The sequence below is a fragment of the Desmodus rotundus genome, chromosome 3 (genome assembly GCF_022682495.2).
Source record: "Desmodus rotundus isolate HL8 chromosome 3, HLdesRot8A.1, whole genome shotgun sequence".
NCBI classification, from domain to species: Eukaryota; Metazoa; Chordata; class Mammalia; order Chiroptera; family Phyllostomidae; genus Desmodus; species Desmodus rotundus.
In genome coordinates, this window is record NC_071389.1 from 64,779,558 (window position 1) to 64,803,789 (window position 24,232).

The 24,232-nt window shown below is 35.0% G+C and overlaps 1 protein-coding gene and 1 non-coding gene across 4 annotated transcripts in view; one reads left to right on the forward strand and one right to left on the reverse strand.

Annotated features, from left to right (window-relative positions):
* Positions 1-24,232, forward strand: part of PKN2 (protein kinase N2) — a 116,984-nt gene that overhangs the window by 54,197 nt on the left and 38,555 nt on the right. For all 3 annotated transcript variants that reach the window (XM_045199394.2, XM_024565292.4, XM_045199396.2), the window contains 5 exons: positions 6,304-6,421; positions 6,727-6,872; positions 6,964-7,177; positions 19,518-19,703; positions 21,612-21,721. In XM_045199394.2, the coding sequence (XP_045055329.2) occupies positions 6,304-6,421; positions 6,727-6,872; positions 6,964-7,177; positions 19,518-19,703; positions 21,612-21,721 (774 nt within the window). The remainder of the gene's footprint in view (positions 1-6,303; positions 6,422-6,726; positions 6,873-6,963; positions 7,178-19,517; positions 19,704-21,611; positions 21,722-24,232) is intronic.
* On the reverse strand, positions 20,627-20,815 carry LOC112309433 (U2 spliceosomal RNA). The gene has a single exon (XR_002975241.2). It is a non-coding gene; the product is annotated as a U2 spliceosomal RNA (small nuclear RNA).

Consider the following 24,232-nt stretch of genomic DNA (forward strand, 5'->3'; position numbering starts at 1 on the left):
GTCACCTGGGTGATTTGATGTTTCACCAAAAAACTCTGCACGAGATGTGATCCATGAGCAGGCGCATTGTCATGATGAAGCTGCCAATTATCAGTTGCCCATAGCTGTGGCCATTTTCATTGTATGCATCTCTCATCCATGAAGAACGTTAAGGTAGTACTCCATAACTGTATGGCCTGGAAGAGCATACTTGTGATGGACAACACCTTCCTAATCAAAAAACACAGTTAACGTGGTCTTGATCTTGCTGTGACTTTGCCACACATTCTTCAGGCGTGGAGAACCAGGCAACTTCCATTGGGATAACTGGGCCTTCATTTCCAGATCATAGTTGTGGATCCACGATTCATCTCTGTTTATAACATTCTTAAGGAAATCTCATTCATTGGTAGCAGTTTGAATCAAATCATTAGCAACTACAGCATGATGTTTCTTCTGTTCTGGTAGCAAAAGCAGTGGAATGAATTTTGCCACCACACGTTTCATGCCAAGATCCTGTGTCAAAATCTCGGATGCAATAGTTTTTGGAATCCCAGGTCAGCTCATAGTTCTCGCACTGTCAGTTGTGATCTTTGTTGATTACAGCTCATTCACGTTCAACATTCTCAGGTGTTCTGTTTGTTGTAGGCCTTCCAGAACATGGATCACTTTAAAGAGATTCTCGACCATCTTTAAAGCATCTGTGCCACACTTTTCTTTGCAGTGCATTCATTGCATTGTCCCTGAAAGCCTTCTAAATTATCTGAATAGTTTCTGCAGAGGAATGTTCAAGCTTAATGCAAAATTTGATGCAGATTCGTTGCTCTCCTTGCTCTGTCATTTTGAATGCATCGGCCACACAGTACACATGCTCACTCAACAGTGTCTACCACCCCCACTGACTAGTACAATGAAGTCCTCATTGTTCATGCATGCACATTCTAGTCCACTTGCCTTGGCTGCCAAGTTACATTGATGTCACACAAACCATTCTTGATATATTAACAATGGCTGGACATTTTCTGGACAGGTCTTGTGTATAGAATAAGAAACTGTGGAGTACCATGGGTTGTTCTAAAAAATGGAAGTGCTTTAGTATGGCTATAACAGAGGCCCTTGACTTATTTCTTATCCAACATATCTGAGGGTAAGTAGAATGTACTTGTAATAGTAACAATCATCAATTCTACCATTTTCAATGAGAGGCCATGCTCTTATGGGAGAACAAATCTGAATCTCCAGAAAGGCACATCTTATTTGAGAAAAGTCCTCTAGGTCATTTCAGTGGGACTTTTTATGTCATTCTCTACTGGTAGAGCTTTCAGTGAGTAAGGTATAATGAGAGGCATGGCATATTGGAAAGGCAAACCAGATTATAAAGTACTTCGGGCAAAATTAAGCAGTTGAGATTTTATCTTACAAGATATGTGGAAATGTTGAAAGACTTTTAGCAGAGAAAATACATGATCAGATTTAAAGTTTACAAAGTTCACATCCTTCAAACTTGGGGAATTAATTAGAGAAGATCAAGTATACAAGCAACAAGTTTTAAGTAGGCTTTTGTAGTAGTCCAGGTTAAACAGGCTTCATCCCTCTCGTAACAGGAACTGAAGCAAAGAAGACAAGGACAAAGCTCTTTAGATAGAATAAACGTGGTGTCTGGATATGAGAAAGAAGGCAGTCAAAAATGATTCTTAGATTAGTTATGTGCACAGACTGGTAAATAGTGATGCCCATCACAATAATAGGTAATGTACCATGGGGAGCATATTTAGAGACATGGATGATTAATTCAGTTTGACAATAAACATATCTTCTGAACTCTGGTTACTGAATTCTGTATAACAAAATTATTACCCCAGTATATATTATACCCAGAGTTGTTCTTTTGAGAGCTAAGTCACATATTTTTACAATCCTGTTCAAAACCCTCCAGTGGATTTCTAGCATGCTTGGAACAAAATCCAGAGTCCTTACTGTGACTCTGCAGTTCATACTTGATTTATTTACCTTTTGCTACCTTCTGATCTTTTCTTCTAAAACTTGATGAGTCTCATTAAAGGTTCATCAATTTTTAAATGTCTTTTCAAAGAACCAGCTCCTGGATCCATTGACCTTTTGAATTTTTTTTTTTTAGTCTCTATGTCATGTATATCTGCTCTTATGTTGATTATTTCCTCCCTTCTACTCTTTTGGGGCTTTGTCTGTGGTTGTTTTTCTAGGTCTTTTAATTGTAGGGTTAGAACATTTATCTGAGATCTTTTGACCTTCTTGAGGTTTGCCTGTAATGCTATAAACTTCCGTCTCAGGAGTGCTTTTGCTATTTCCCATAGGTTTTGTGTTGTTGTGTGTTCATTTTCATATGTTTCCAGGTAAGTTTTGGACATTGGTTTTCAGAAAAATCTCTGAGGGCTTGATAAGGCATGTTGAAGATATGTTTCCCATTCATATATTCAGATGACAGACCAAGTTGTTTATCAAAATTTGGGGATATTTCTAACCTCTATCACTTTTTTTTTTTTTTTTTAATGTTTCCAAGTCTTTTCATACTTTCTTCTCACTTGAAAATACCTGACCATCTATCCAGGCCTCCCTCTCTTCAGCCTTTTAATCTTCATATATTCCAATCTTATCTATATTAGTTAGCAGCCCATAAAACCTTTCTGGTTTCCTTCAGATAACATTGATCCTATCTTCCTTTGAAGTTTTCTTTGGCAACTTCCAACATTCTGATTCATATGATAATTATCTGTATCTATCATATCAAACTTTTTAAGTTTTATAGGGTTGCATTGTAACTGATTCATCTGACTAATTATTAAATTAATTATAAGCTGATTAATAATTTTCCTGGATGTGACCACATCCATAAATACGTGATGGAGAAATATAGTGTTGGTTTATTTATTTATTTCTGAAAGCTGTGTGTCATTTAGTTTATGACTTGTAAAACAAAAATAGTTTTTTAAATTCGCACCTGAGCATATATGTATTGATTTTAGAGAAGGGGGGGGTGGAGAGACAGACAAACGGAGAAAGAGAAACATTAATGTGAGAGAGGAACATTGATCATTGCCTGCTATGCATGCCCCGACCAGGGATTGAACCTGCAACCTAGGTATGCACGCTGATCAGGGATCAAACCCACAACCTTTTGGTGCCAAGACAACGGTCCAATCAACTGAGCCACCTGGCCAGGGCAAAAATAGTCTTTTATAAAATAAAAATTATTTTATTATCTGAAAATATAAAATTTGTTCTTTTAATTTATAATTGTAAAATACTACACATTCAAAAGAAACTATCAAGCATTGTAGAATGTTAATTAACATTAGGTAACTACTTTATTAGGTTGAACCATATAAAATTTTTCTTCAGAAACCACCAGATACTGGCATTTTCCTATGGTATAACCTAATGTATGTAAAAATCTTCCCTTCAAAAAAACCCAGTATTTTTCTAGTACATAAGCCAGGTCATATACTTTAGACCTACCTTATCTCTTACCTTAAATGTATCATGTGCTCAATAGAAAATAAAATGAATGTCCGAAAGCATAAGACCAACATGTCCTAACTATAAATTGCTTCTGACAGGTAATATCCAGTGTCTGTTTTAAATGTCTTCATCATACTTTGACATTTGTGCAGATCTTCAGAAATCTGTGTGGGAAAATTCACCTACTTTTAAAATGAAATACATATGCTTTCCTTGTATGTTGCATTGAAATAGTTAAGAAAGGAGTATTTCCAAAAGAGTAAGTGACAGGATTAGTGTCATTTCACATAGTGATAAAATAATAAGAGTAGGTTAGTTGAAAAGTATAGTGTTATATAAATAACTTACTTAATATTCATACTTTTACCTTAGAACTTCAGTAAAATAAAATAACCATGATTTTTATTGCAGTAAGAGAATATTTTAATGCCAGTCATGTGCTAGGCAATATAATTTTAGTTTCACCTAATACACACCAAAGCTCTATATGTTAGAGTGGTATTCCATTTACACATTCAAGAAATCTGAAGTTTGTAGAAGATGTGTAACTAATCCAAATTTACAAAGATAGTAAGATTTGGTCCTAACTCTATCTGGTCGCAAAACATATATGTCCCATTAAATTAGGAGCTTTGGATTAGGAGCTTTTAATCTGATCTGGTCTCAGTGAAAAGTTACTTTAAATCTCCAGTTTTTCCGATGTTTCTAATCCTGGATAAGAGGAAAAATTAAAGAAAAAGGTATTTTCATTTTAAATTTGGAAGGTAAATAGGTATATTCATAAAAGTATATATAAGTCATAGACAAACACCAAATTCAAGGTAGTATTCTGACTGGCAAAGCAGAAGTAACAAATATCGTGTGTGTGTGTGTGTGTGTGTGTCCACTTCTTTATGGCATAAATTGATATTTAAGAGACTTGGTAAACTATTTGAGTTTATTTCCTTGGTGTGAAATCTAAATACTTTATTTAATAGAGAACAAAATTGGACTAAAAGTGCTTTCTCAAATGACTGACCTTGAGAGCAGGAAAGAAATGAATGAAAAATTTATAAATTTGCTAATTGCTTTTTTCTCCACTGTATATCAGTCTGATTTGGTGTTTAACATAATATACCTCAGTTTATTTTCTTTTTTTCATTATATAATAGCAATATTGTCCCTCCCACCACATATATCTCCATCCTGCACTTTATTCAGTGTCAGAGTATTCCGTGTGTGTTTGATTTATTGAAATAATGCTGTGTATCTGATGCTTGCTCTTTGCTTCCAGTCTTGAGTCTCCTGGAAAATATAGAGTATATGTTATTTTATTTCCAAATTAATACTGATGGCCTTAGTAGTGATAAAAGTAGAGAAGCTTAAATAATATTCAAAAATTGGTCTTTCTTGTGAAATAAGTGCTTCCTAACTTAGGCCCACTTTTATTTACCGTGTGTGTGTGTGTGTGTGTGTGTGTGTGTGTGTGTGTGTTGAAGCCTACCAGATTTTGACAACTAATGTAATAGATATCATTAACTTCTGTCCCTTGTTTCATATGGAACTTCTGAAGAAAAATTCTCTCTGTTTAGCTGTCTTTGGCTGCTGTAACAAACTACTACAAATTTAGTGGCTTAAAAGAACACTAATTTACTGTGTTTACAACCTTGTCATTGAGAATTCTGAAATGGATCTCACTGAGCTAAAATCAAGATGTTGACAGAGCTGTTCCTTCTGGAAGATGTAGGGGAGAATTCATTCCCTTGTTCTTTCCAACTTCTAGAGGCTGGCCCTCTTCATCTGGTTTGGAAGCCACAACAGTGGTTTTGTTTCTTCTCACTTGTCGCTTCATCTGTCTTCCTCCTGCACATTTAAGGACCCTTGAGATTACATTGGAGCTGCCTGGGTAATCCAGAATAATCTCTCTATGTTTTGAGGTTGGGTGATTAGTGACCTCATGGTGTTATCTTAATCCCCATTTTGCCGTGCAAGGTAACATATTCTGAAGGTTTCAGGATATGGAGATCTATGAGTGGGTTACTATTTTGTCTACCACACTTAACTAAAATGGTAAGTTTTTTTGTGTCTCTCTGTCAATAATATTCACTGTTACTAGAACTCAGCTGAGGGACGATAATAATCTGTTTCATTTAATTCAGGACCTTTCTTGAAATCATAATAAATGACAAGTTTATTCACTATAACTTCCACCATAGCTTTACTGAAAAGGTCTCATTTTTTGACATTCAAGAATTTCTAGGTACCTGTCTCAGTATTACCAGTGTCAAAAAAAGCTGTCTCCTGTTCCTTTATCAGAATTTAAAGGAACACAAGTACTGTCTATGATTAGCTATTTTTAAAATGTGCCAACATACGTGAAGTTCCATGAAAATTTAACGTAATGGGAGAGGAAAAGATTTTCTAAAAATTTTAGGCTTAGTGACTGAGACATCCATCACACACAGTGCTGCTGAATATGAGTGTTATTGACAATGTTATAGGAAAATTACTTGTATTCTGTGTCAAGCAAAGAAAGAAAATTACAAATATGAATTTGGATTTTTTTAAAACAGTAATAAGACTTACTTGTTTTCTCTCAAATTGTCTTAAATAATGGACTTGTTTTTCTCTTTTGTCACCCTACCTGCTTGATGGCTTTTTAAAATAAATGTATCTACGTGTGTGTGTGTGTGTGTGTGTGTGTGTGTGTGGATAGATAGATAGTAGTGCTCACAGAGTTCTTGTAACTCTTGTTTACCCCTTACTGACATAATTTGATCTTAGGTAAAAGATATGAAAATGCTTTGTCTCTTTATCTGCTTACCTTTTCAAACTTATTTTTAATAGGATCGGAAACTCCATGGCACAGCTCAGCAACTGCTCCAGGACAGCAAGACAAAAATAGAAGTGATACGAATGCAGATACTTCAGGCAGTCCAGACCAATGAATTGGCTTTTGACAATGGTGATTAAATAGAGATAAGTTGTCATTCTTATGGGCAATATGGTACTAAATAAATTTTATGTAAGAAAGATGCAGTGGTTTAAAATTGAAGAGGAGGCAGCAAGCGGCATTATACTTTTTTTTCCTTGAGTTTTTAATCTGAGTTTTGATCTAAAAGGCTGTGTTTCTCAACATTGTACCTATTAAGTACTCAGTGTTTTAAGGACTTTTAATGTTGCAAGGCTTCATTTTTTTATGAGTTTTGATTACTAATACTAAAAACTGAAGTAAATGGTTCAATTATTTTTTTTTTTTTTCTCCTCTAGCAAAACCTGTCATAAGTCCTCTTGAACTTCGGATGGAAGAATTAAGGCATCATTTTAGGATAGAGTTTGCAGTAGCAGAAGGTGCAAAGAATGTAATGAAATTACTTGGCTCAGGAAAAGTAACAGACAGAAAAGCACTTTCAGAAGTAATTTTAAATAAAAGTTTTAATTTAATAAATACATTACTCAAAGAATGTAATTATTTAAGTGACAGCAATTGTCTTTTCTCTCTTCAAGGCTCAAGCAAGATTTAATGAATCAAGTCAGAAGTTGGACCTTTTAAAGTATTCATTAGAACAAAGATTAAATGAACTTCCCAAGAATCATCCCAAAAGTAGTATCATTATTGAGGAGCTCTCGCTAGTTGCTTCACCAACACTAAGTCCACGTCAAAGTATGATATCTACACAAAACCAATACAGTACACTATCCAAACCAGCAGCACTAACAGGTATGTAGCACGTACCTTCTGATTATCTGTTGCTTTTTTGTCTACATCTGTCCTGGTTTAATAAATAAATTAAAAACTGCACACATATTTTTGACAATATTGTGGTAAGATACACATAACAGATTAATTATTTTAACCATTTAAAAAAATACAGTTCAGAGGTAGGTAGTATATTTCTAATGTTGTGTAACTATCACCACTATCTAATTAAAGAGCATTTTCATTATCCCAGAAGGAAACTCCATACCTATTCAGTAGTGACTCCTCAATCCCCTTTCCCCTCAGCTTCTGGGAACCACTATGGGCTTTTGTGTGTATACATTTGTTCTAGATATTTCCTTTAAACAAAATTATGTGTCATCCGTGGCTCTCTGTGTCTGGCGGCTTTCATTCAGTGTACTGTTTTCAAGGTTTTTGTTCTTGTAGCATGTGTCAGAACATCATTCTTTTTTATGGCTAAATGATATTCATTGTGTGGTATATACCAGATTTTGTTTATTTATTCATCAAATGATGAATGTTGAGGTTGTTTCACCTTTTGACTGTGGTGAACCAGGGGCAAACACTACCTGTATTTTTTTTTTATACAACAAAAGGGCTTACTTCTGTCATTTTGTTACTTGTTTTCTACAAGTCCTGATTATTTTCTTCTTGAATTCCTTTCATACTGCTTTCCTTTCTTTTTGAATTTTTCTACCTTACCTTTTAAATTCCCTTCTTGTTTCCTTTTCTGTATATTTTTAGGTGTTTTAAGTTATTTTCTTGGTGTTTATCCTGGTGCTTACAACATCATCCTAAATTTATAACTTGTCTTGTTTGAATTGATACCAATTTATTTTCAGTAGCCTACAAAAATTCTGATCCTATACAGCTATTCTTCTCTGTCTTCATACGTCTTTATACATTGTGTGTTGGTTAGCATAGATTATAATTATTATACTATGCATTTGTCCTTTAAGTCATAAAGGAAACAAAAAGTTAACAAACCAAAAACATAGTATTACTGGCTTTTATATTTACCTATGAAGTTAGTTTTACTGGTGTTATTTTTATCCGATGTTAAGTAACTGTCTAGTGTCCTCTCATTTTAATCTGAATGACTTTGCATTTATTCTAGGCAGGTCTACTTGGGACAGACTCCCTTGACTTTTGTGTATTTGAGAATTTCTTATTTTCTTAATTTCTGAAGGATAGTTTTGCCATATGTACAATGCTTAGATGACAAGTCTTTATTTTATTCTTTCAGCACTTTAAAAATGTCATCCCAGTTCCTTCTGGCCTTTATGCTTTCTAGTGAAAAATAGGCTTTTAATCTTACTGAGAATTTCTTGTAAGTGATGAGTTGCTTCTCTTTTGCCACTTTCAGGTTTCCCCTTTGCCTTTGTTTTTACGCTGTTTGATTATATTTCTCATAATGATCATCTCTTTTGAGTTTGTCCTTCTTAGATTCTTTCAGATTCTTCATGTGTAGGCCATGTTTTTCATCAGATTTGGGAAGTTTTCAGCCATAATTTCTTCACATATTCATTCTGCTACATTCTTTTCTCTCCTGAGACTCCCATAATGTATATGTTTGTATTCTTGATGTTATCCCAGAGGTTGCTTGGTCTCTGTTTCCCTTTATTATTTATTTTAATTTTTTTGACAACCACAAATGTTTATTGATGTACTGACATTTTAGGAGACCAGAGATCGTAAACACAAAAACAAGCATCAGCTTTCATAGATGTCAGAAATTATAAGCTTGAAGCAAACAAGCATCAGGAGTCAGTCTTCTCACCAACAAATTTCCATGAGCCCAGTCCACACACATGAATCATGTGTCTGGTTTGAACTACTATAGTAGTTCTCTCCTAAAAACCCAGCTTTAGTAGAGCTCCCCCAAAAAAGAAGAAGCAGCAGCTCTCATATGCTCTTAAAGTAATCAGACCAAGTGACAAATAGGTTAGGTCACTTGCAAACCATTTTTAATTCCATTAAGTTTTAATAATACCTCCTTTTGTTTTGCTTTTAATTAGGAGCATATACATTTAGTGTTGTAATATCTTATCAGTTTACTGTTATCATAAATATTTCCTTTTCTTTCTAAAAGTACTCTTTGACATGGAGCTTACTTTGTCTATTATTAGAATTATACCATCCTTCTCATGCATAAAGTAACCTACTGAATTTTTCCACTTTTTATTTTCCACCTGTTTTTTTAATTTAAAGTGAAATGTTTTATATATATCATGTAGGTTATTCTTTTTATCTGTGCTGAATATCTAATTTGAAGTTTTTAGGATATTGTAGTATTGCTTTTTTTTTTTTTTTTTTTTAACAACATTAGTTACATAGTCATCTCTCTATCCATGGGCAATTGGTTCCAGTACCCCCTACACATTACCAGAAGTCTACAGATGTTCAGATCCCCTGTATAAAATGTTGTAGTATTTGCATAAAACCTCTAGATGCAGAGACCCAACTGTATATATAAACAGCACATATGATGTATACAGTTGGAAAACTTTTGACATAGCAACCCCCAGAAGGTTTCATGTATTCTTTATAAACCTTCCTATTACTATTATTTTTGATATATATTTAATTCTCTAGTGTTGATGTTCGTGAATAGCATATGCTCTTTTTTCTCCATTTATTTCTTCCTGAACTTCGTAGTTGTTGAAACAAATGGCTGCTGTTATTCCATTTCATTTCTCATATAGCTTTTTAGTTATGCTTGTCTGTGTGTGTCTGTATATGTGTTATTGCTTAATTTAGAGATTCGGGCATTAATATTGAATTTATTACCATCTCTGATCACAGCATACTCTCTTAACTTCCAAATCAGTTTAAGAATTTTTTAAAGATACATTTGCAAATCCTTCCATGCCTCCCTTTCTTGTAGTAATATATTTTACTTACACGAATGCATCAGTAATCTACTTGTTAGTATTGGTTTTACTTTTAAAAGCTAAGAACATTAAGGATATAGTTTACTATTTTCAGAGTATTTTTCTCAGCAAACAAAACAAAACATTGCCTTTATATTTAGTGACTTTTATTCTTTTGCCTTTTATTCTTTTTAAATCTTGTTGCAATTTTCTCTGTCATAATTTTCCTTAGCTCATAAAATTTCTTTTAGCATTTATTGTATGAAGATGTGCTAGAGTCTCTTTCACATTTTTCCTGTAGGTTTCACCTTAATTTTTAAAGAATATAATCAGCAGATATAGAAATCTCATTTTCTTTCAAAATGTGATTTTGTGATTTTTCTTTTGAAATGTGATTTTATTGTATTCCGGCTTCCGTATTTCTATTATGAGAAGTCAGCTATAATTGTTAATCAGTGTTTTTTCTTCATGCACTGTCCCTCATTCCCCAGCATCTCCGTTAATGTAGAATTACGTTTACATTTCTTTCTTTCTTTCTTTTCTTTTTTTGCTGCCCCTAAGACTGCATGGTTTCAAGTGACCTGTCTTCAAGTTTGCTGATTCTCCTGCCTGCTCAGCTATGCTGTTGAACCTCTGTAATAAACTTTTTAATATTTTAGTTATTATACTTTTCAGCTCTGGGATTTCTGTCTGGGTCTGTTTGTAAATTCTGTATATTTATTAACATTCTCTATTTTTTGGAACATCATTTTTTTTTCCCTTTGGTTTCCTGTAGGTCTTTGGCTATATATAAGATAGTTGATGTAAATTCTTTGTTTAATAAATCCAGTATCTTTGCTTCCTCAGAGACAGTTGCTCTTAATTTCTGCTTATCTTGTGTACCACCCATACTTTCTTATTTCTCTGCTTACCTCATAATTTTTTATTGAAAACTGCATATTATAAATATTGTGTAATTTCAGATGGCAGAATAGGGAACTGCTAAAAGCTCACTTCCTCCTATAATCACATCAAGTTACAACTAAACTGCTGAACAAATGTCATTGAGAACCACCTGAAGTCTGTCTCAAAAGAAGTACTATAACTACGGACATACAGAAGAAGCCACATTGAAACTGGTAGGGAGGGGGAGGGACATGAAAGGAGCTGATCCCACAATCACATGTGGCAGTTAAAAATCATGGGGGATATTTTGGATGCGGAGGGCCTCCTTGTTGAATGAGGGATCCCAACCCCACGCCAGGCCCCAAGTCCAGAGTTCCAGTCCTGGGAAGAGAAGTCTCCATAACTTCTGGCTGTGAAAAGCAGTGGAGAGATTGTGGCTTAGTGAGATGGAGGGCTTCTGGAGTCCTAGGCATTCCTCTTAAAGGGCCTGTGCATGGACTCATCTGCTGATGAACTCACTCTCTTTAAGCTTCAGTGCTGGGGCCGCAGCTCTAAAAGTGCCAGAAACACATGAAGGGAATGGAATTGTCTGGCTTCGGGGTATGAGCCAGAAGGGCAGCTTTCTCCCAGACAGAAGTGCTATCAGAAGCCATTTTCCCTTTGATGAGCCCTCCCGGATCCAGCCTGCATCTTCAGGGGGAAGCAATATCTAAGTCCCTATCAACCTACCTAACACCCTTTGCCTTGCCCTGCCCTGGTGATTCCACAAGACCCTGCCTCATCTGACTGGCTGGCCTACACGAGCCTCTTCCAGTCTCTTTTCCATACAAATAGCCTGTATTGGATCATGTTACGGATATTCCTAAAATGACTTGACGTTCAAGCCCAGGAAGCTCGGAGTGAGCCCAACAAGATGAACTCAGAGATTAATTAAAATGATAAAGGTGACTCATAGTTTCCAGTCTAATTCCAAAGTTCAAGAGGTTGTACAGTGTCCAACAGGTACACACATCCCATTAGGAGAGTTATTTAAGAATGAAATAAGGTTACTTTTTAAAGCTGTGTGTATTATTTTTTATATAGTTATTTGTTGCAATATTCTGTGAAACCGAACTGTTAGGTATATCTTTCAGGAGCACAATGAAAATATTGAGACACTAGTGTACCAGGAATTGAGAAAGCTTGGGAATGTCATGTTTAAAACCTCAATTTTATATCAGATGTTTAAATAGTTACTGTTTAAGGTGTTTTTCTAGCTACATCTTCTATAACTCTACCATGAAACTTCTATCACAATTAAACTGGTTTGTGCACAGTGCCTGCTTAATGCCTTTGCCTTATTGTCCAACTTTTTATTGTATTTTTTAGAATCAAAATTGGAATATAAACCTGTGAAGAACAAAGACCTCGTCATTAACCTACATGTAATCCCAGCCCCTACCACAAGACACTTAATACAGGGTGGGACAAAAGTAGATTAAGAGTTGGTTCATATGAAAAATAATATAATTAATAAAAAACAACTTAAGAATAAATTCTGTGCTTCACATACACCTATAAACCTACTTTTGCCCTACCATGTGCATTCAGCAGATAAAGTACTCCCCTCTTATCTGTGGGGGGTATTTCCAAGACCCCAATGGATGCCTGAAACCACAGATAGAACTGAATCCCACATGTACTATGTTTTTTTCTATACATACATACCTATGATAAAGTTTAAATTAAGCACAGTAAGAGATTAACGATAATGCCCTGGCTAGTGTGGCTCGTTTGGAGCATCATCCTGTAACTGAAAGGGAGCAATATCTGAGCCCCTATCAACCTACCTAACACCCTTTGCCCTGCCCTGGTGATTCCACCAGACCATGCCTCACCCAACTTGCTGGCCTACCCAAGCCTCTTCCAGTCACTTTTCGTACAAAAGGTTGCAGGGTCGGTTACCAGATCAGGCGTGTACACTCTTCTGTCTGGGTGTGTGCAGTCTCTGGACTGGTCATATATGGGAGGCAACCAATCGATGCTTCTCTCTTGCATCTACATTTTTGTCACTACCTTCCTCTCTAAAAAGCAATAAAAAAAATCTTTGAGTGAAGATAAAATAAATAAGTACATTAAAAAATAGAACAATTATAATAATGTAATAAAAGTTCTGTGAATGTGGGGTTTTTCACCTTTCTTCTTGTACTGATATAAGATAATAAAATTCCAAACCTATTCCTGAATGCATATAACCCATTTCTTAATTGCAATAAAAGGCTTGGTGTCACTCGTTTCAGGGGATCCCTTGCTGAAGTCTTGGTATAGGCTCAGTACTTTATGGTGCAACGCGCTCCTGTCAGTGAAACAAGTTTTCTGTTCATGACTCCACCCACAGATTTAATGCCCGTTCTGTCATATCTAAGCACTCATCACGTACCACGGCTGTAACTTTTGCATGTTGAGGTATAACATCAAAACTAGCAAGAATTTCTTTTTCCTTCACACAATTTCACAGACAGAAAATTTGTTTTTACGGTAGACCTTAACCTCGGTGTAACAATTTTTTTTCTTTCCTTCTTTAGTCAAAAACTTTCACCTTTTCACTTAAAGGGCGTAGTTTATGGCTTCTCTTTGGAATATCCAACTTGCCTGCATCACTACTCTTGTGCTTTAGGGCCATTAAGTAGAATAAGGGTTACTTGAACAAAGCTCTATGATACCATGACAGTCAATCTGATAACCGAAACAGCTGAAAAGTGACTAATGGCTTGTGAACTTAAGATTGTGGACACACTGGACAAAAGGATGATTCATGACCCAAGCAGGGAGGAGCAAAATAGTGTGAGATTTCATCATGTGACTCAGAACAACACATAATTTACAACTTATGAGTTGTTTATTTCTGGAATTTTTCATTTAATGTAGTCAGACCGAGGCTGACCGTGGCTAACGGAAACTGAAAAGCGGAACTATGGATAAGGGAGCACTGCTATACTCAGTAAATATTACAAGGCATGGACTGTACTTACTATCTAAGTTTCAGCATTTTATGGTTCTAAACATATTAATATTCAGGAACTTCTGAATGATTCGTTGATTAAAATATTTAGAAACAAATATTATAAACATTTCTAGAAAAGTAATAAAGCCATGTTTTAGAAAAAATGAAATGGCTAGAAATTTTTTTTTCCTTTCCTATGCTGGTTGGTTCTTCTCAGTTCTTTAACCTCTTTTCAGTTATTTTGCTTTTCTTTATTCCTTTAGTGAACTTTATGCAAAGTAATATAAATCGCCAGTCTAACACATTTTGGTTTTAAAGAAGACATTTTAATTTTTTTAAATTCCTCTAAGTTTCTACTGGATCTGAAACTATGTATGGGGTAATAGCTAGGGGGAGAAATAGTGCTAGTATTAATAAAGGTTTAGACATGATGAAGGATTAGCAAGGATGAGTAGCAGGAACATCTACTGTCCCGAGTTTTCACTGAATGCTATTATTTGTGGTTTGTCTCATTTGTACTCTCTTCTTTTTGTGGTATGATTATAATACTAAAATGTACATGTTTGTTGCTACTTTGACATAAAAGTATAATTGAATCCTTTGGGTCCACATTTTGAGACATAATCTAGTTTTTATACAAGATTTCCTGAATTAAAAAATGCTACTCAATTGTAAAAAGATAAAATGCTGAATTAGTAAAATGTAGCTTTTATATAAAGTAGTTTTTCCAGAAACTTAAAAAAATAAATGCATTTACTTGTTCTAATGGAATTCACAGGTACTGCTTATGAATATAAACATTTACTTCTTGGATTTGCTGGTCTTAAAAATTTCATATTGTAGGCTGTAAAAGTAAAAAATGTAATTTTCAGCTGTTTCTAATATGGTTATATGCAATTGCAATTGTATTACCTCATAAAAGCAAGAAACTTCTATATACTTAATAAAGATCTTAAATCCCTCCAGATTTTTTTTCTAAATGGAAACAGGTGTTGAGCATTGTTATCTCCTAATACTGAAATTACTAAAATATTTAATAAGCTACCAGAGTTTGAGGTGGTAGCCAGATGTTTTCAGTTTCCCCGGGATTACTTTTACAGCTCAGCATTTTCACTGAAAATGAGCTAACTTTGCCAGTTTAACAACAAAAAAGCAAATAAAACATACATATATGTTTCTTTTGAATTAAAGTTAATATAGAATCTATTGTACTTAGTCTGCCTTAACACTTTGCAGGTAGATAAGATATTCCGAGCCTAAGCAAACAAGAGTGAGGCTTCCCCCACCCCACTTTTAGCAGCTTTATGGAGACATAATTTACTACCATAGAATTCACCCATTTAAAGTATACAATTTTCTGATTTTTAGTAAATATATATATAGTCGTGCTCCAATCATCAACAGCCAGTCATTAGAACAGTTTTTTTGAGGTATAATTGATATACAATAAACTACACATAGTTAAAGCTATAAGTATGAAGTTTTGTCTTATTTGAAGTTGTGAAACCATCACCAAAACAAAGATAATTATGACCATATTTTGCCATGTATAATGTGCACTTTTTTTGCCCAAATTTTTGAGGAAAAAATAAGAATGCACATTACACATGAGTATAGTACCTGAAATACCTTTTATCTGTTCTTGTGTTTTGTAATTATTACATAAAATTTCTTGTACCATAATATGTTCAAAAATAAACAGTAAAATTACAATTCCTTTATAATACAAAAAACAAGTATCTAAAATAAATAATTAAATTAAAAAATAAAAGATTTTTCTTCCTGAAAGTATGGACCAAAAATGTGAGTGTGCATTATACACGGTAAAATACGGTATATCCATCATCCCCAAAAGTGTCCTCCTTTGCTTCTATGTATGTAATCCTGCTTCCCTTTTCTTCTCATGGCCCTTCCCCACAACTGTCCCCAGGCAATCACTGATTTCTTTCTGTCACTAGGCATTAGTTTGCATTTTGTAGAATTTTATATCAGAGGAATCACAGTATATACTGTTGGCTTGGGGGGGGGGTAATTTGTCTATTTTTCACTCTTAATTTGATTTTCATCTGTGTTGTGTGTATCAATAGTTTCTATTTATTGTGAGTATTCTCTAGTGTGAATATTCTATACTTCATTTATCCATTTACCTGCAATTGATATCTGGGTTGTTTTCCTTTTGTACTTTTTTAAATATAGCTGTTACTAACATCCATGTACGGTGTTTGTGTAAACAGGTTTCTGCTCACGTGGGTAAAGACCTAGGAATACTATGGATGGATCATATGGTAGTCTTCTGATAATGGATTCCTTACTCCTTTTATATCTGAAAGTCTTAATTTTTGAAAGATACTTTCTGTGGCTTTAAAATTCTAATATCACAGGGGTTTTTTTTTCTGCAGTACTTTAAAAATGTTGCTTCTCTGTCTTGTTTTCATTGTTTTTAGTGAATAATCTGCTAGCATCTTAATCTTTGTATATAACATGCCTTTTTGTCTGCTTCTAATATTCTCTTTTTATAACTTGTTTTAAGAAATTTGATTATTCTAAGAATTAGTGTGATTTACTTTTTTTCCTCTTCTTGTTTATTGAACTTTTTAAAAAATATTTTATTTTTAGAGAGAGGAGAAGGGAGGGGATAGAGGGAGAGAAATATTAATGTTGAGAGAAACATTGTTCAGTTGCCTCTCCATGCATCGTAACCAGGAACCGGGCCTGCAACCCGGGCGTGTGCCCTGACCAGGAATCCAACCAATGACCTTTCGCTTTGTGGGACAATGCCCAACCAGCTGAGCCATGATGGTCAGGGCTTTATTGAACTTCTTGGCTACTTCTTGAGTTTATTATAGTTTTCACAAATTTAGACAAATTTTCAGCCATTATTTTTTCAGATATATTTTCTGTCCCCTCTTTCTCTCGTGCTCTTCATCAGGCACTTCAGTAATACAAATATTAGCCACTTGAAGTTAAACTCATAGTTCACATATGTGTTGTTACTGTTTTTTCCCCAAGTCTTTCTGTCTCCTACACTTTATCATTTCTATTGTTATAGCTTCAAGTTCATTAGCCTTTCCTTTTTCAGTGTATAATCTGCTAACTAATCCCATCAGTACTTCTTTCTTTAAGTCTCAGACATTGTGGTTTTCATCTCTAGAAATTTGTTTTGAGTCTTCTTTGATATTTTCTATGTCTCTATTCGACTTTTGAATAGATGGAATATAGTTATAATAACTGTGTGAATGCTTTTATCTACTTCCTAACATGTCATTTTTGGATTGGTTTTTCATTTGATTGTTTTATATTATGGTTTCTAGTTTTCTGTTTATTTGCTTGCCCAGTGTGATAGGCAAAATTTTAAGAATAACTAGTGGGACACCTCCCCTGTGAATACGATGGACATCACTTCTGTGATAATAATATGGTAAAGGGGGTTTCACATGTGTGGTTAAGATTACTATTAATTCCTTGACTTTGAGTTAATGTAAATATCAATTGTCTGCATGAGGCTAATACAATCACCTGAGCCCCTTAAAAGCAGAGGGTCTTCAGAGACTCATGGCAGAGGGGAAATCAGAGAATGCTGAATCATGAATGCCATTGATGGCTCAGAGATGGAGGGGGCCACTAGAACTTGAAAATATTTCCTAGCTCTTAACCAGCAAGAAAATAGCATTCCCAGACCAGTGGCTGCAAGAAACTGGATTCTGCCAACAACCTGAATGAGCTTGGAAGCATGTTTTTCTTCAGAGCTTCCAGATAAGAGCCTGGCCTGGGAAACAAGATGATTTCAGCCTTGAGAGTTCTGATCAGAGATTGCAGACCAGCCCACCCAGGCTCTGACCTACAGAACTGTGAGATGGTAAATGGGTATTGTCTCAAACTACTAAGTTTGTGGTAATTGAAAATGCAGCAGTAGAAAACAAATCCAGCTGGTAATGTCTGACATTTTGAATTTTAGCTTGTTGAGTACTGGATATTTATGGATTTCTATAAATCTTCTTGAGTTTTGTTCTTGGAAACAGTTATGTTATAGTTATGTTACCTGGAAACAGTTTGGTCTTTTGAGGATTGCTTTTAAGATTTGTTACATGGGACCAGAGCATTTTTAGTCTAAGGGTAATTAATCTTCACTGCTGGGTCAAGACTGAGTACTTGATCAAAGGAACCAATCCAAGGAGTTCTGTCTCTGGTCAGCTATCTTCTTTACCTATGAATGCTAGCTGCCTTGGTCATTTCATTATTAGTTCCGTTTCCTTAACTCAGGTAGTCTACTTGGCTTCACCTGAGCTCCTCCCTCCTTTTACTGTGTCCTAGACATTCTCAAGGCAGTAAACTGTATCAAACTTAGGGCTCGTCTGATGTTTCCTATCTCATGGGGATCACTGTTCTTCACTGCCTGATGTCCAGTGTCTTTGATACTCCTTTTTCCCTATATTGTCTAATTTTTTTTTTTTAGTTGTTGAGTTGAAAGCAAATCCAGGCTTTTTCACTCGGTTAAAATGCCCTTTGTCCCTGGCCATTGTGGCTCATTTGGTTGGAGGGCCTTCACGGGTTTGAAACCTACCTGATCAGGGCACATGCTGGGTTACACATTCAGTTGGGGCTTGTGCAAGAAGCAACCAATTGATGTTTTTCTCTCACATCGATGTTTCGCACCGTTTTTCTCTCACATCGATGTTTCGCACCCTCTATCTCTCCCTCCCTTCTCCTCTTTCTAAAATCAATAAGCGTGTCTTTGGGTGAGAATAAAAAATAATTTTTAAAAAGCCCTTTGGTTACTGTTAAATATTTTAAAACTTTAAGTAAAATTAAGTGTTAATCATTTAAGTTTAATGGGACAGCTTTTACCAAGGAATATTCTTTCTGAAATGTTATGCTCTGTGTATGTACAGTATCTAACACTAAAGCAACCATTTTTAAATCTAGTACACTGTGTCTAGCCCAAATGATGACAAAGCCGTATCTCCAGGTCCCCTAACTCACAGTTCCTCATTTTCATTTTGAACACCATTAGTATTTATTTGCCAAAGGAAATAGCAATTATTTTGTGTGTAGATAATTACAACCCGTAATTAGTTTACTCAACTATGAGCATGGAAAGATAATGTTATATTACATCTTCAAACAAAACAGAATCCCATTTATTCTAAAGGAACCTGTAAAGTCTTTTTCTATGTTATCTACATAACTATGTGAATTAGTTTTCTAATTTTTATGTGTATTTTAATAGGCATATTATTTTGCTTTATCTTTCCCCTCCCACATGTTCTGTCCTTGTAATTCTGTCATTCTTCCATGTAATTATAGAAATGAGTATTCAGATATATAGAAGTTTATGCAACTTGCTTTGTTTTATGCCCTACAGACACTATTTGGGAGGTGCTGTTCTTTCTATAAAATTTCTTACATTTGACTTAAGATTTTTGATTAGTTTTCTCTAATTAAAATAGGGAAGATGTTAGTTACCTCACAGATCCTTCGGGAGAAGAGATTTTGCTATTGTAGATGATCTCCCTGAGCCCCATTTCTAAATAGGTGACAAAGACATAGTTTTATATATTAAAAATTGATGTTCTATTTGACATTTTTTTGATGCTAACAGGTACTTTGGAAGTTCGTCTTATGGGCTGTCAAGATATCCTAGAGAATGTCCCTGGACGATCAAAAGCAACATCGGTTGCACTACCTGTTTGGAGTCCAAGTGAAACCAGATCATCTTTCATGAGCAGAACGAGCAAAAGTAAAAGTGGAAGTAGTCGAAATCTCCTAAAAACTGATGACTTATCCAGTTCAGTAACCAGATTTTTTTTTTTTAATCATATAACAAATTAAAGGGCCTATACGGAGGACTTAGCATTGGGAATAAAGTAGAATGGGGAGAGTCAAAGTTGGACCAGAAAAAAATTTTTTAAATTATGATTTTCATAATTTAATTTTAAAATATTAAAAGCTATAATGACAGGAAAATGAAAAAGGCAACAACATTTACTTTGTTGAAAATACATTAGAAAGTGGAATGACATATAACATTAATTCTTTTGGCAGAATGAAATACTGAGTATCCCTCTTTATGCCAAGTAAAAGTACATAGAGGCTGTGGGACTTGCCACATCTTAATTCTTTTAGTGTTATAGTGACACTTGTAAACTAATATTGAGCTTTTGATAACTAACCACTGGATCAGACATGTTTACTAGGGTAGTAGCCCACTACCCCAGTAGCATGCTGAAATGGGGGAGTAGGTGAAGGTGGTAAGAGTAAAATACAGGGCAGAAGTAATGCCTGCCTGGGTGTGGTTGGTAGGGTGGTAATGTGGGTGTAGTGGTTTATAGTTTTAATTTGAATGTTTCACCTAAAATGTCACATGGTGTGCTTGGGTGTGATGTTGTTTTGTTACAGAATTACGTGCTTATTATTTTGTAATAAAAGATTTTGTAATGAAAAAGGGGCATTATTTGGGCCGGACCCTGTATAATAGGTTGATGCAGCACTTTGGAGATGTTCTAAGTATAATTATAAACTATGATACAAATGTGTAATTAGGGAGAAAGGCACATGACATTTCAACGTAGTGTACAATACAAAGGTGAGTGTGCCTTTGCTTTTCTGTACATAGAGATCTTAGGAAAAATGTGAAAATAAAAAATGTCTAAGGTAACAAATTCCATAAATAGCAAATACAAGGAGAGAAAAACTGAATGGTTGCGCTTTTTTTCATGCACCATTACCAGAGGTCCTGCAATACCAGGTTGATGTGTGGTGTGGACAGAGCAAGCTCCTATTCCATCTCCCTGCTCCAAAAATTCATTTAATATAACACCTGATATGACCTTACCAGGTCTTAAACTGATAAGAATAGATACTTAAACACTTCATCTTAGCCAAAGGCCAAGAAGCAATGCAAATTCTTTTCATTAAATATGTGCAGTGTTATAAATGTACTTTCTCTTATGATGTTTTAATATTTTTTCTAGCTGACTTTATTGTAAGAATACAGTAAATAATGCATTTAATATATAAAATATGTGTTACTTGACTGTTTATGTTATCAGTAAGGCTTCTGTTCAACAGTAGGCTATAGTAAAGTTTTGGGGGAAAGTTACATGCAGATTTTTGACAACACGGGGGTTCAGCACCTCTAACCTCCACATTGTTCCAGGGTGAACTCTGCAAACATACATGTACACGTACATGGTGGCAAAAAGTCACTGTTACCTATTAGCCCTTCCAGTGACATTCTAATATAAATCAAATAGGTAGCCCTTGATATTTCTGTTTTTGTCAAACAGGATAAAACTGGGGGTGTCTAGTGGTAGTGTATGTATATATAAAACTAGCTATTTAAGATTGAAAAGCTTCATGCCCTGGTTGGTGTGGCTCAGTGGATTGAGTGCTGTCCTGCAAAACCAAAGGGTCACCAGTTCGATTCCCGGTCAGGGCACACGCTTGTGTTACAGGCCACATCCCCAGTAGGGGTCATGCAAGAGGCAACCACACATTGATGTTTCTCTCCCTGTCTTTCTCCCTCCCTACTCCTCTCTCTAAAAATAAATAAAATAAAAGAATGAAAAGCTTCAGTATTGAGTAAGGAAAAACCTTATGAAAGGATTGGAAGGTTTTTGTTTCCATTAAACAGTGGTACTTCTATTATAAAGGTTTTTAAATATTTAAGCAAGTTTATAAATTGTAATTACAGATGATGTCTGCGCAGTTTTGAAGCTAGATAATACTGTGGTTGGTCAAACTAGTTGGAAACCCATTTCCAATCAGTCATGGGACCAGAAGTTTACACTGGAACTGGACAGGGTAAGATGGAAAACTTTTTACTTGAATTTTCATTATAGTCATTTTGAATGTAAAATTTACGTTTCATAAGACTTTGAGAAGTTTTATTTTTAACAGAATAGAAGAACCTAGTACTTTTGACATTTGTCATCTGTTGAGTTACACCTAAATCTATCTGCCTTAAGATAGAGGTAAGTATCAGACTGCTGCTGTAGCTGTCATTTGTGCAGTGATTTGAAAATGTGTAGTTTGTATTAACCTTGAAGGATTGGCAACAAGGTAAGATCTAATATTAAAATGTATTTTAATAATGTACTCTCTAATCATTAATTTACCATTTGTTGGTTTTATTATCAAAGCTGGATTTGAAATGAGCTGTTATGCTTATGCATCCAGCCAGCCCTCCATGTGTTTCATTGGCTTTTGTAAGTGATGTGAATGGCTAGAATGCAATCTGTAGCCATAGTGGTTAATCCGTCCACAGTAAATGGAAATTTATGATGATAAATAACTTTATTACTCATATTCTAATATATCCATTGGAGAATGAGTAGAAAGTATTAAAAATTAATTATAATTTTATCTAGAAATAAAAGACTTCAAGCTTTTTATCATTTAGTATTCAGATTGATGGTACATATGTCATTTTAAAAATTACATGTATTAATGAAAGCAGATTTATAATGCTTAATGATCATATGAGGTGGCGGTTACTGTCTAGCCTTTACTTTTCCAATTTATCTTTTTTTATCCTTACAGACAGCATTCTAGTCAGGCCCTCATCATTGCTTGGTTTCAATACTGTGTCTGCCACTTAAATGTTTGTGTACTCGAGCAAAACACCTAAACTTCTATGTACACCAATTTCCTTATCTTTAGTAGTATCTACAGTGCTGAGGTATGTAATGATTAAATCCATGTAAAACTTTTAGAATAGTGGTAAGAGCTCACTAATGTAAGAACACAATGTTGGCAATTTTTACTAATTTACTAACTAATCTCCATGTGTCTGAGAACCAGACAGATCTTTCAGAAAATACTACTTTCATCTTAGCATTCATTCCCTGGCTTAGGATCATTCATTTGTTTTTATGAAAAATTATTATAAAATTATTTAATCAACACATAGTCATTTATACCTACTGTATTCCAGGGGCTTTCAGGTGGTAGATGAGCAGCAAATAATATAAACAAGGTCTTTCAAGGTTCTCTCAAGGAACTTACACTTCAGTGGCTCTTCAGTATATATCTGATTAGTTGCAGACTTTTTACCATTACATCTGAAACTGGGTATGAGAATCTACCCAGTTTCAGCAATCTATCCATCTCAGCGTGCTCTCCCTCCTGGGAGCATTCCCACACCTTATCCTTCCCCCTCTTTTCCACCACAAGCATGCATCTCCTAAACTCTAAGGGACCCCATAATACTTGCAACCAGGGGAGCAGTGGGCAACAACAGCTCATCCTGGGCTAACCCCCTGAACCTGTCTCCAAGGCCTCCTTTTCTCTGACTTCCCAATGAGCCAAAGCACCCGTGCTCAGGGTCATTTCTTTCCTGTCACATTTCTAGAGAGCCAGAGTTGCCCGACTAGGCTTTCTCCTGTTACTTCTTCTAGTCTAGGCCCTTTCTTGTTCACTGTCCGTAGCTTTAATAAATATACTCTCAAAATCAAAAAAGAAAACAGTCTACCACTAATTTCCCAAATATACCTTTACTTTGATGATTTCAGTTAAAATGATATTGAGGAGTTAGAATGTTAGGATTTTGAATACTAATTGGCATGGGGATGAGAAACATAACAGAAAAATTGATCATCAGATTTGTATGAAGAATGAATTTGAGGTAGGAGAGACTAAAGGCATATAAATCATGAGGCTACTCTAGTGCTACAACTATAAAATGATGAGAGCTTAAAGTAAAATATGGCAATAGGAATAGAAAGATAGAGTAAAAATGAAGGAAAAATTATTATGACTTAGTAGCTAAGTGGATATGATTACAGAGTAAGGAATTTATAATTTTCAGTCCACTGAGCCACACCACCCAGGGCTGGAATTTATAATTTTCAAAGAAAATGATGCCACAGAAGTTAGAAAAGATCAATACTGCAGGGGGCTGTATAGCTAGTTCTATAGGTATATAGGTGTATAGGTTCTGTATACCTAAAGGTGTGGAACTAGAGGTTAGGGCTTGGTAAGTGGATTTGGAAGTCATCTTTAAATTAGAGGTCATAGTGAATGCCAAGTGGATAACATCATTCCATTATTTCACAAATAGTTATTGAACATCTTATATGTATTAGGTTCCGTTTACAGAGATAACATTTACTTACTGCTGTAATGGAACTTGTAAGCTTAATCACTGATTTTCTGTTCTGTGCCAAGCGTCATTCCAGATGCTGGTGATGATCAAAGTAGTGATAGTTCAATTCCCTATATATATGAACCTTACATTATAATGAATGAAGATGAATAATGAACAAGTTTTTTTAAAAATCTACAAGTACAGTGAAGGAAGTTAATGGGGTGGTA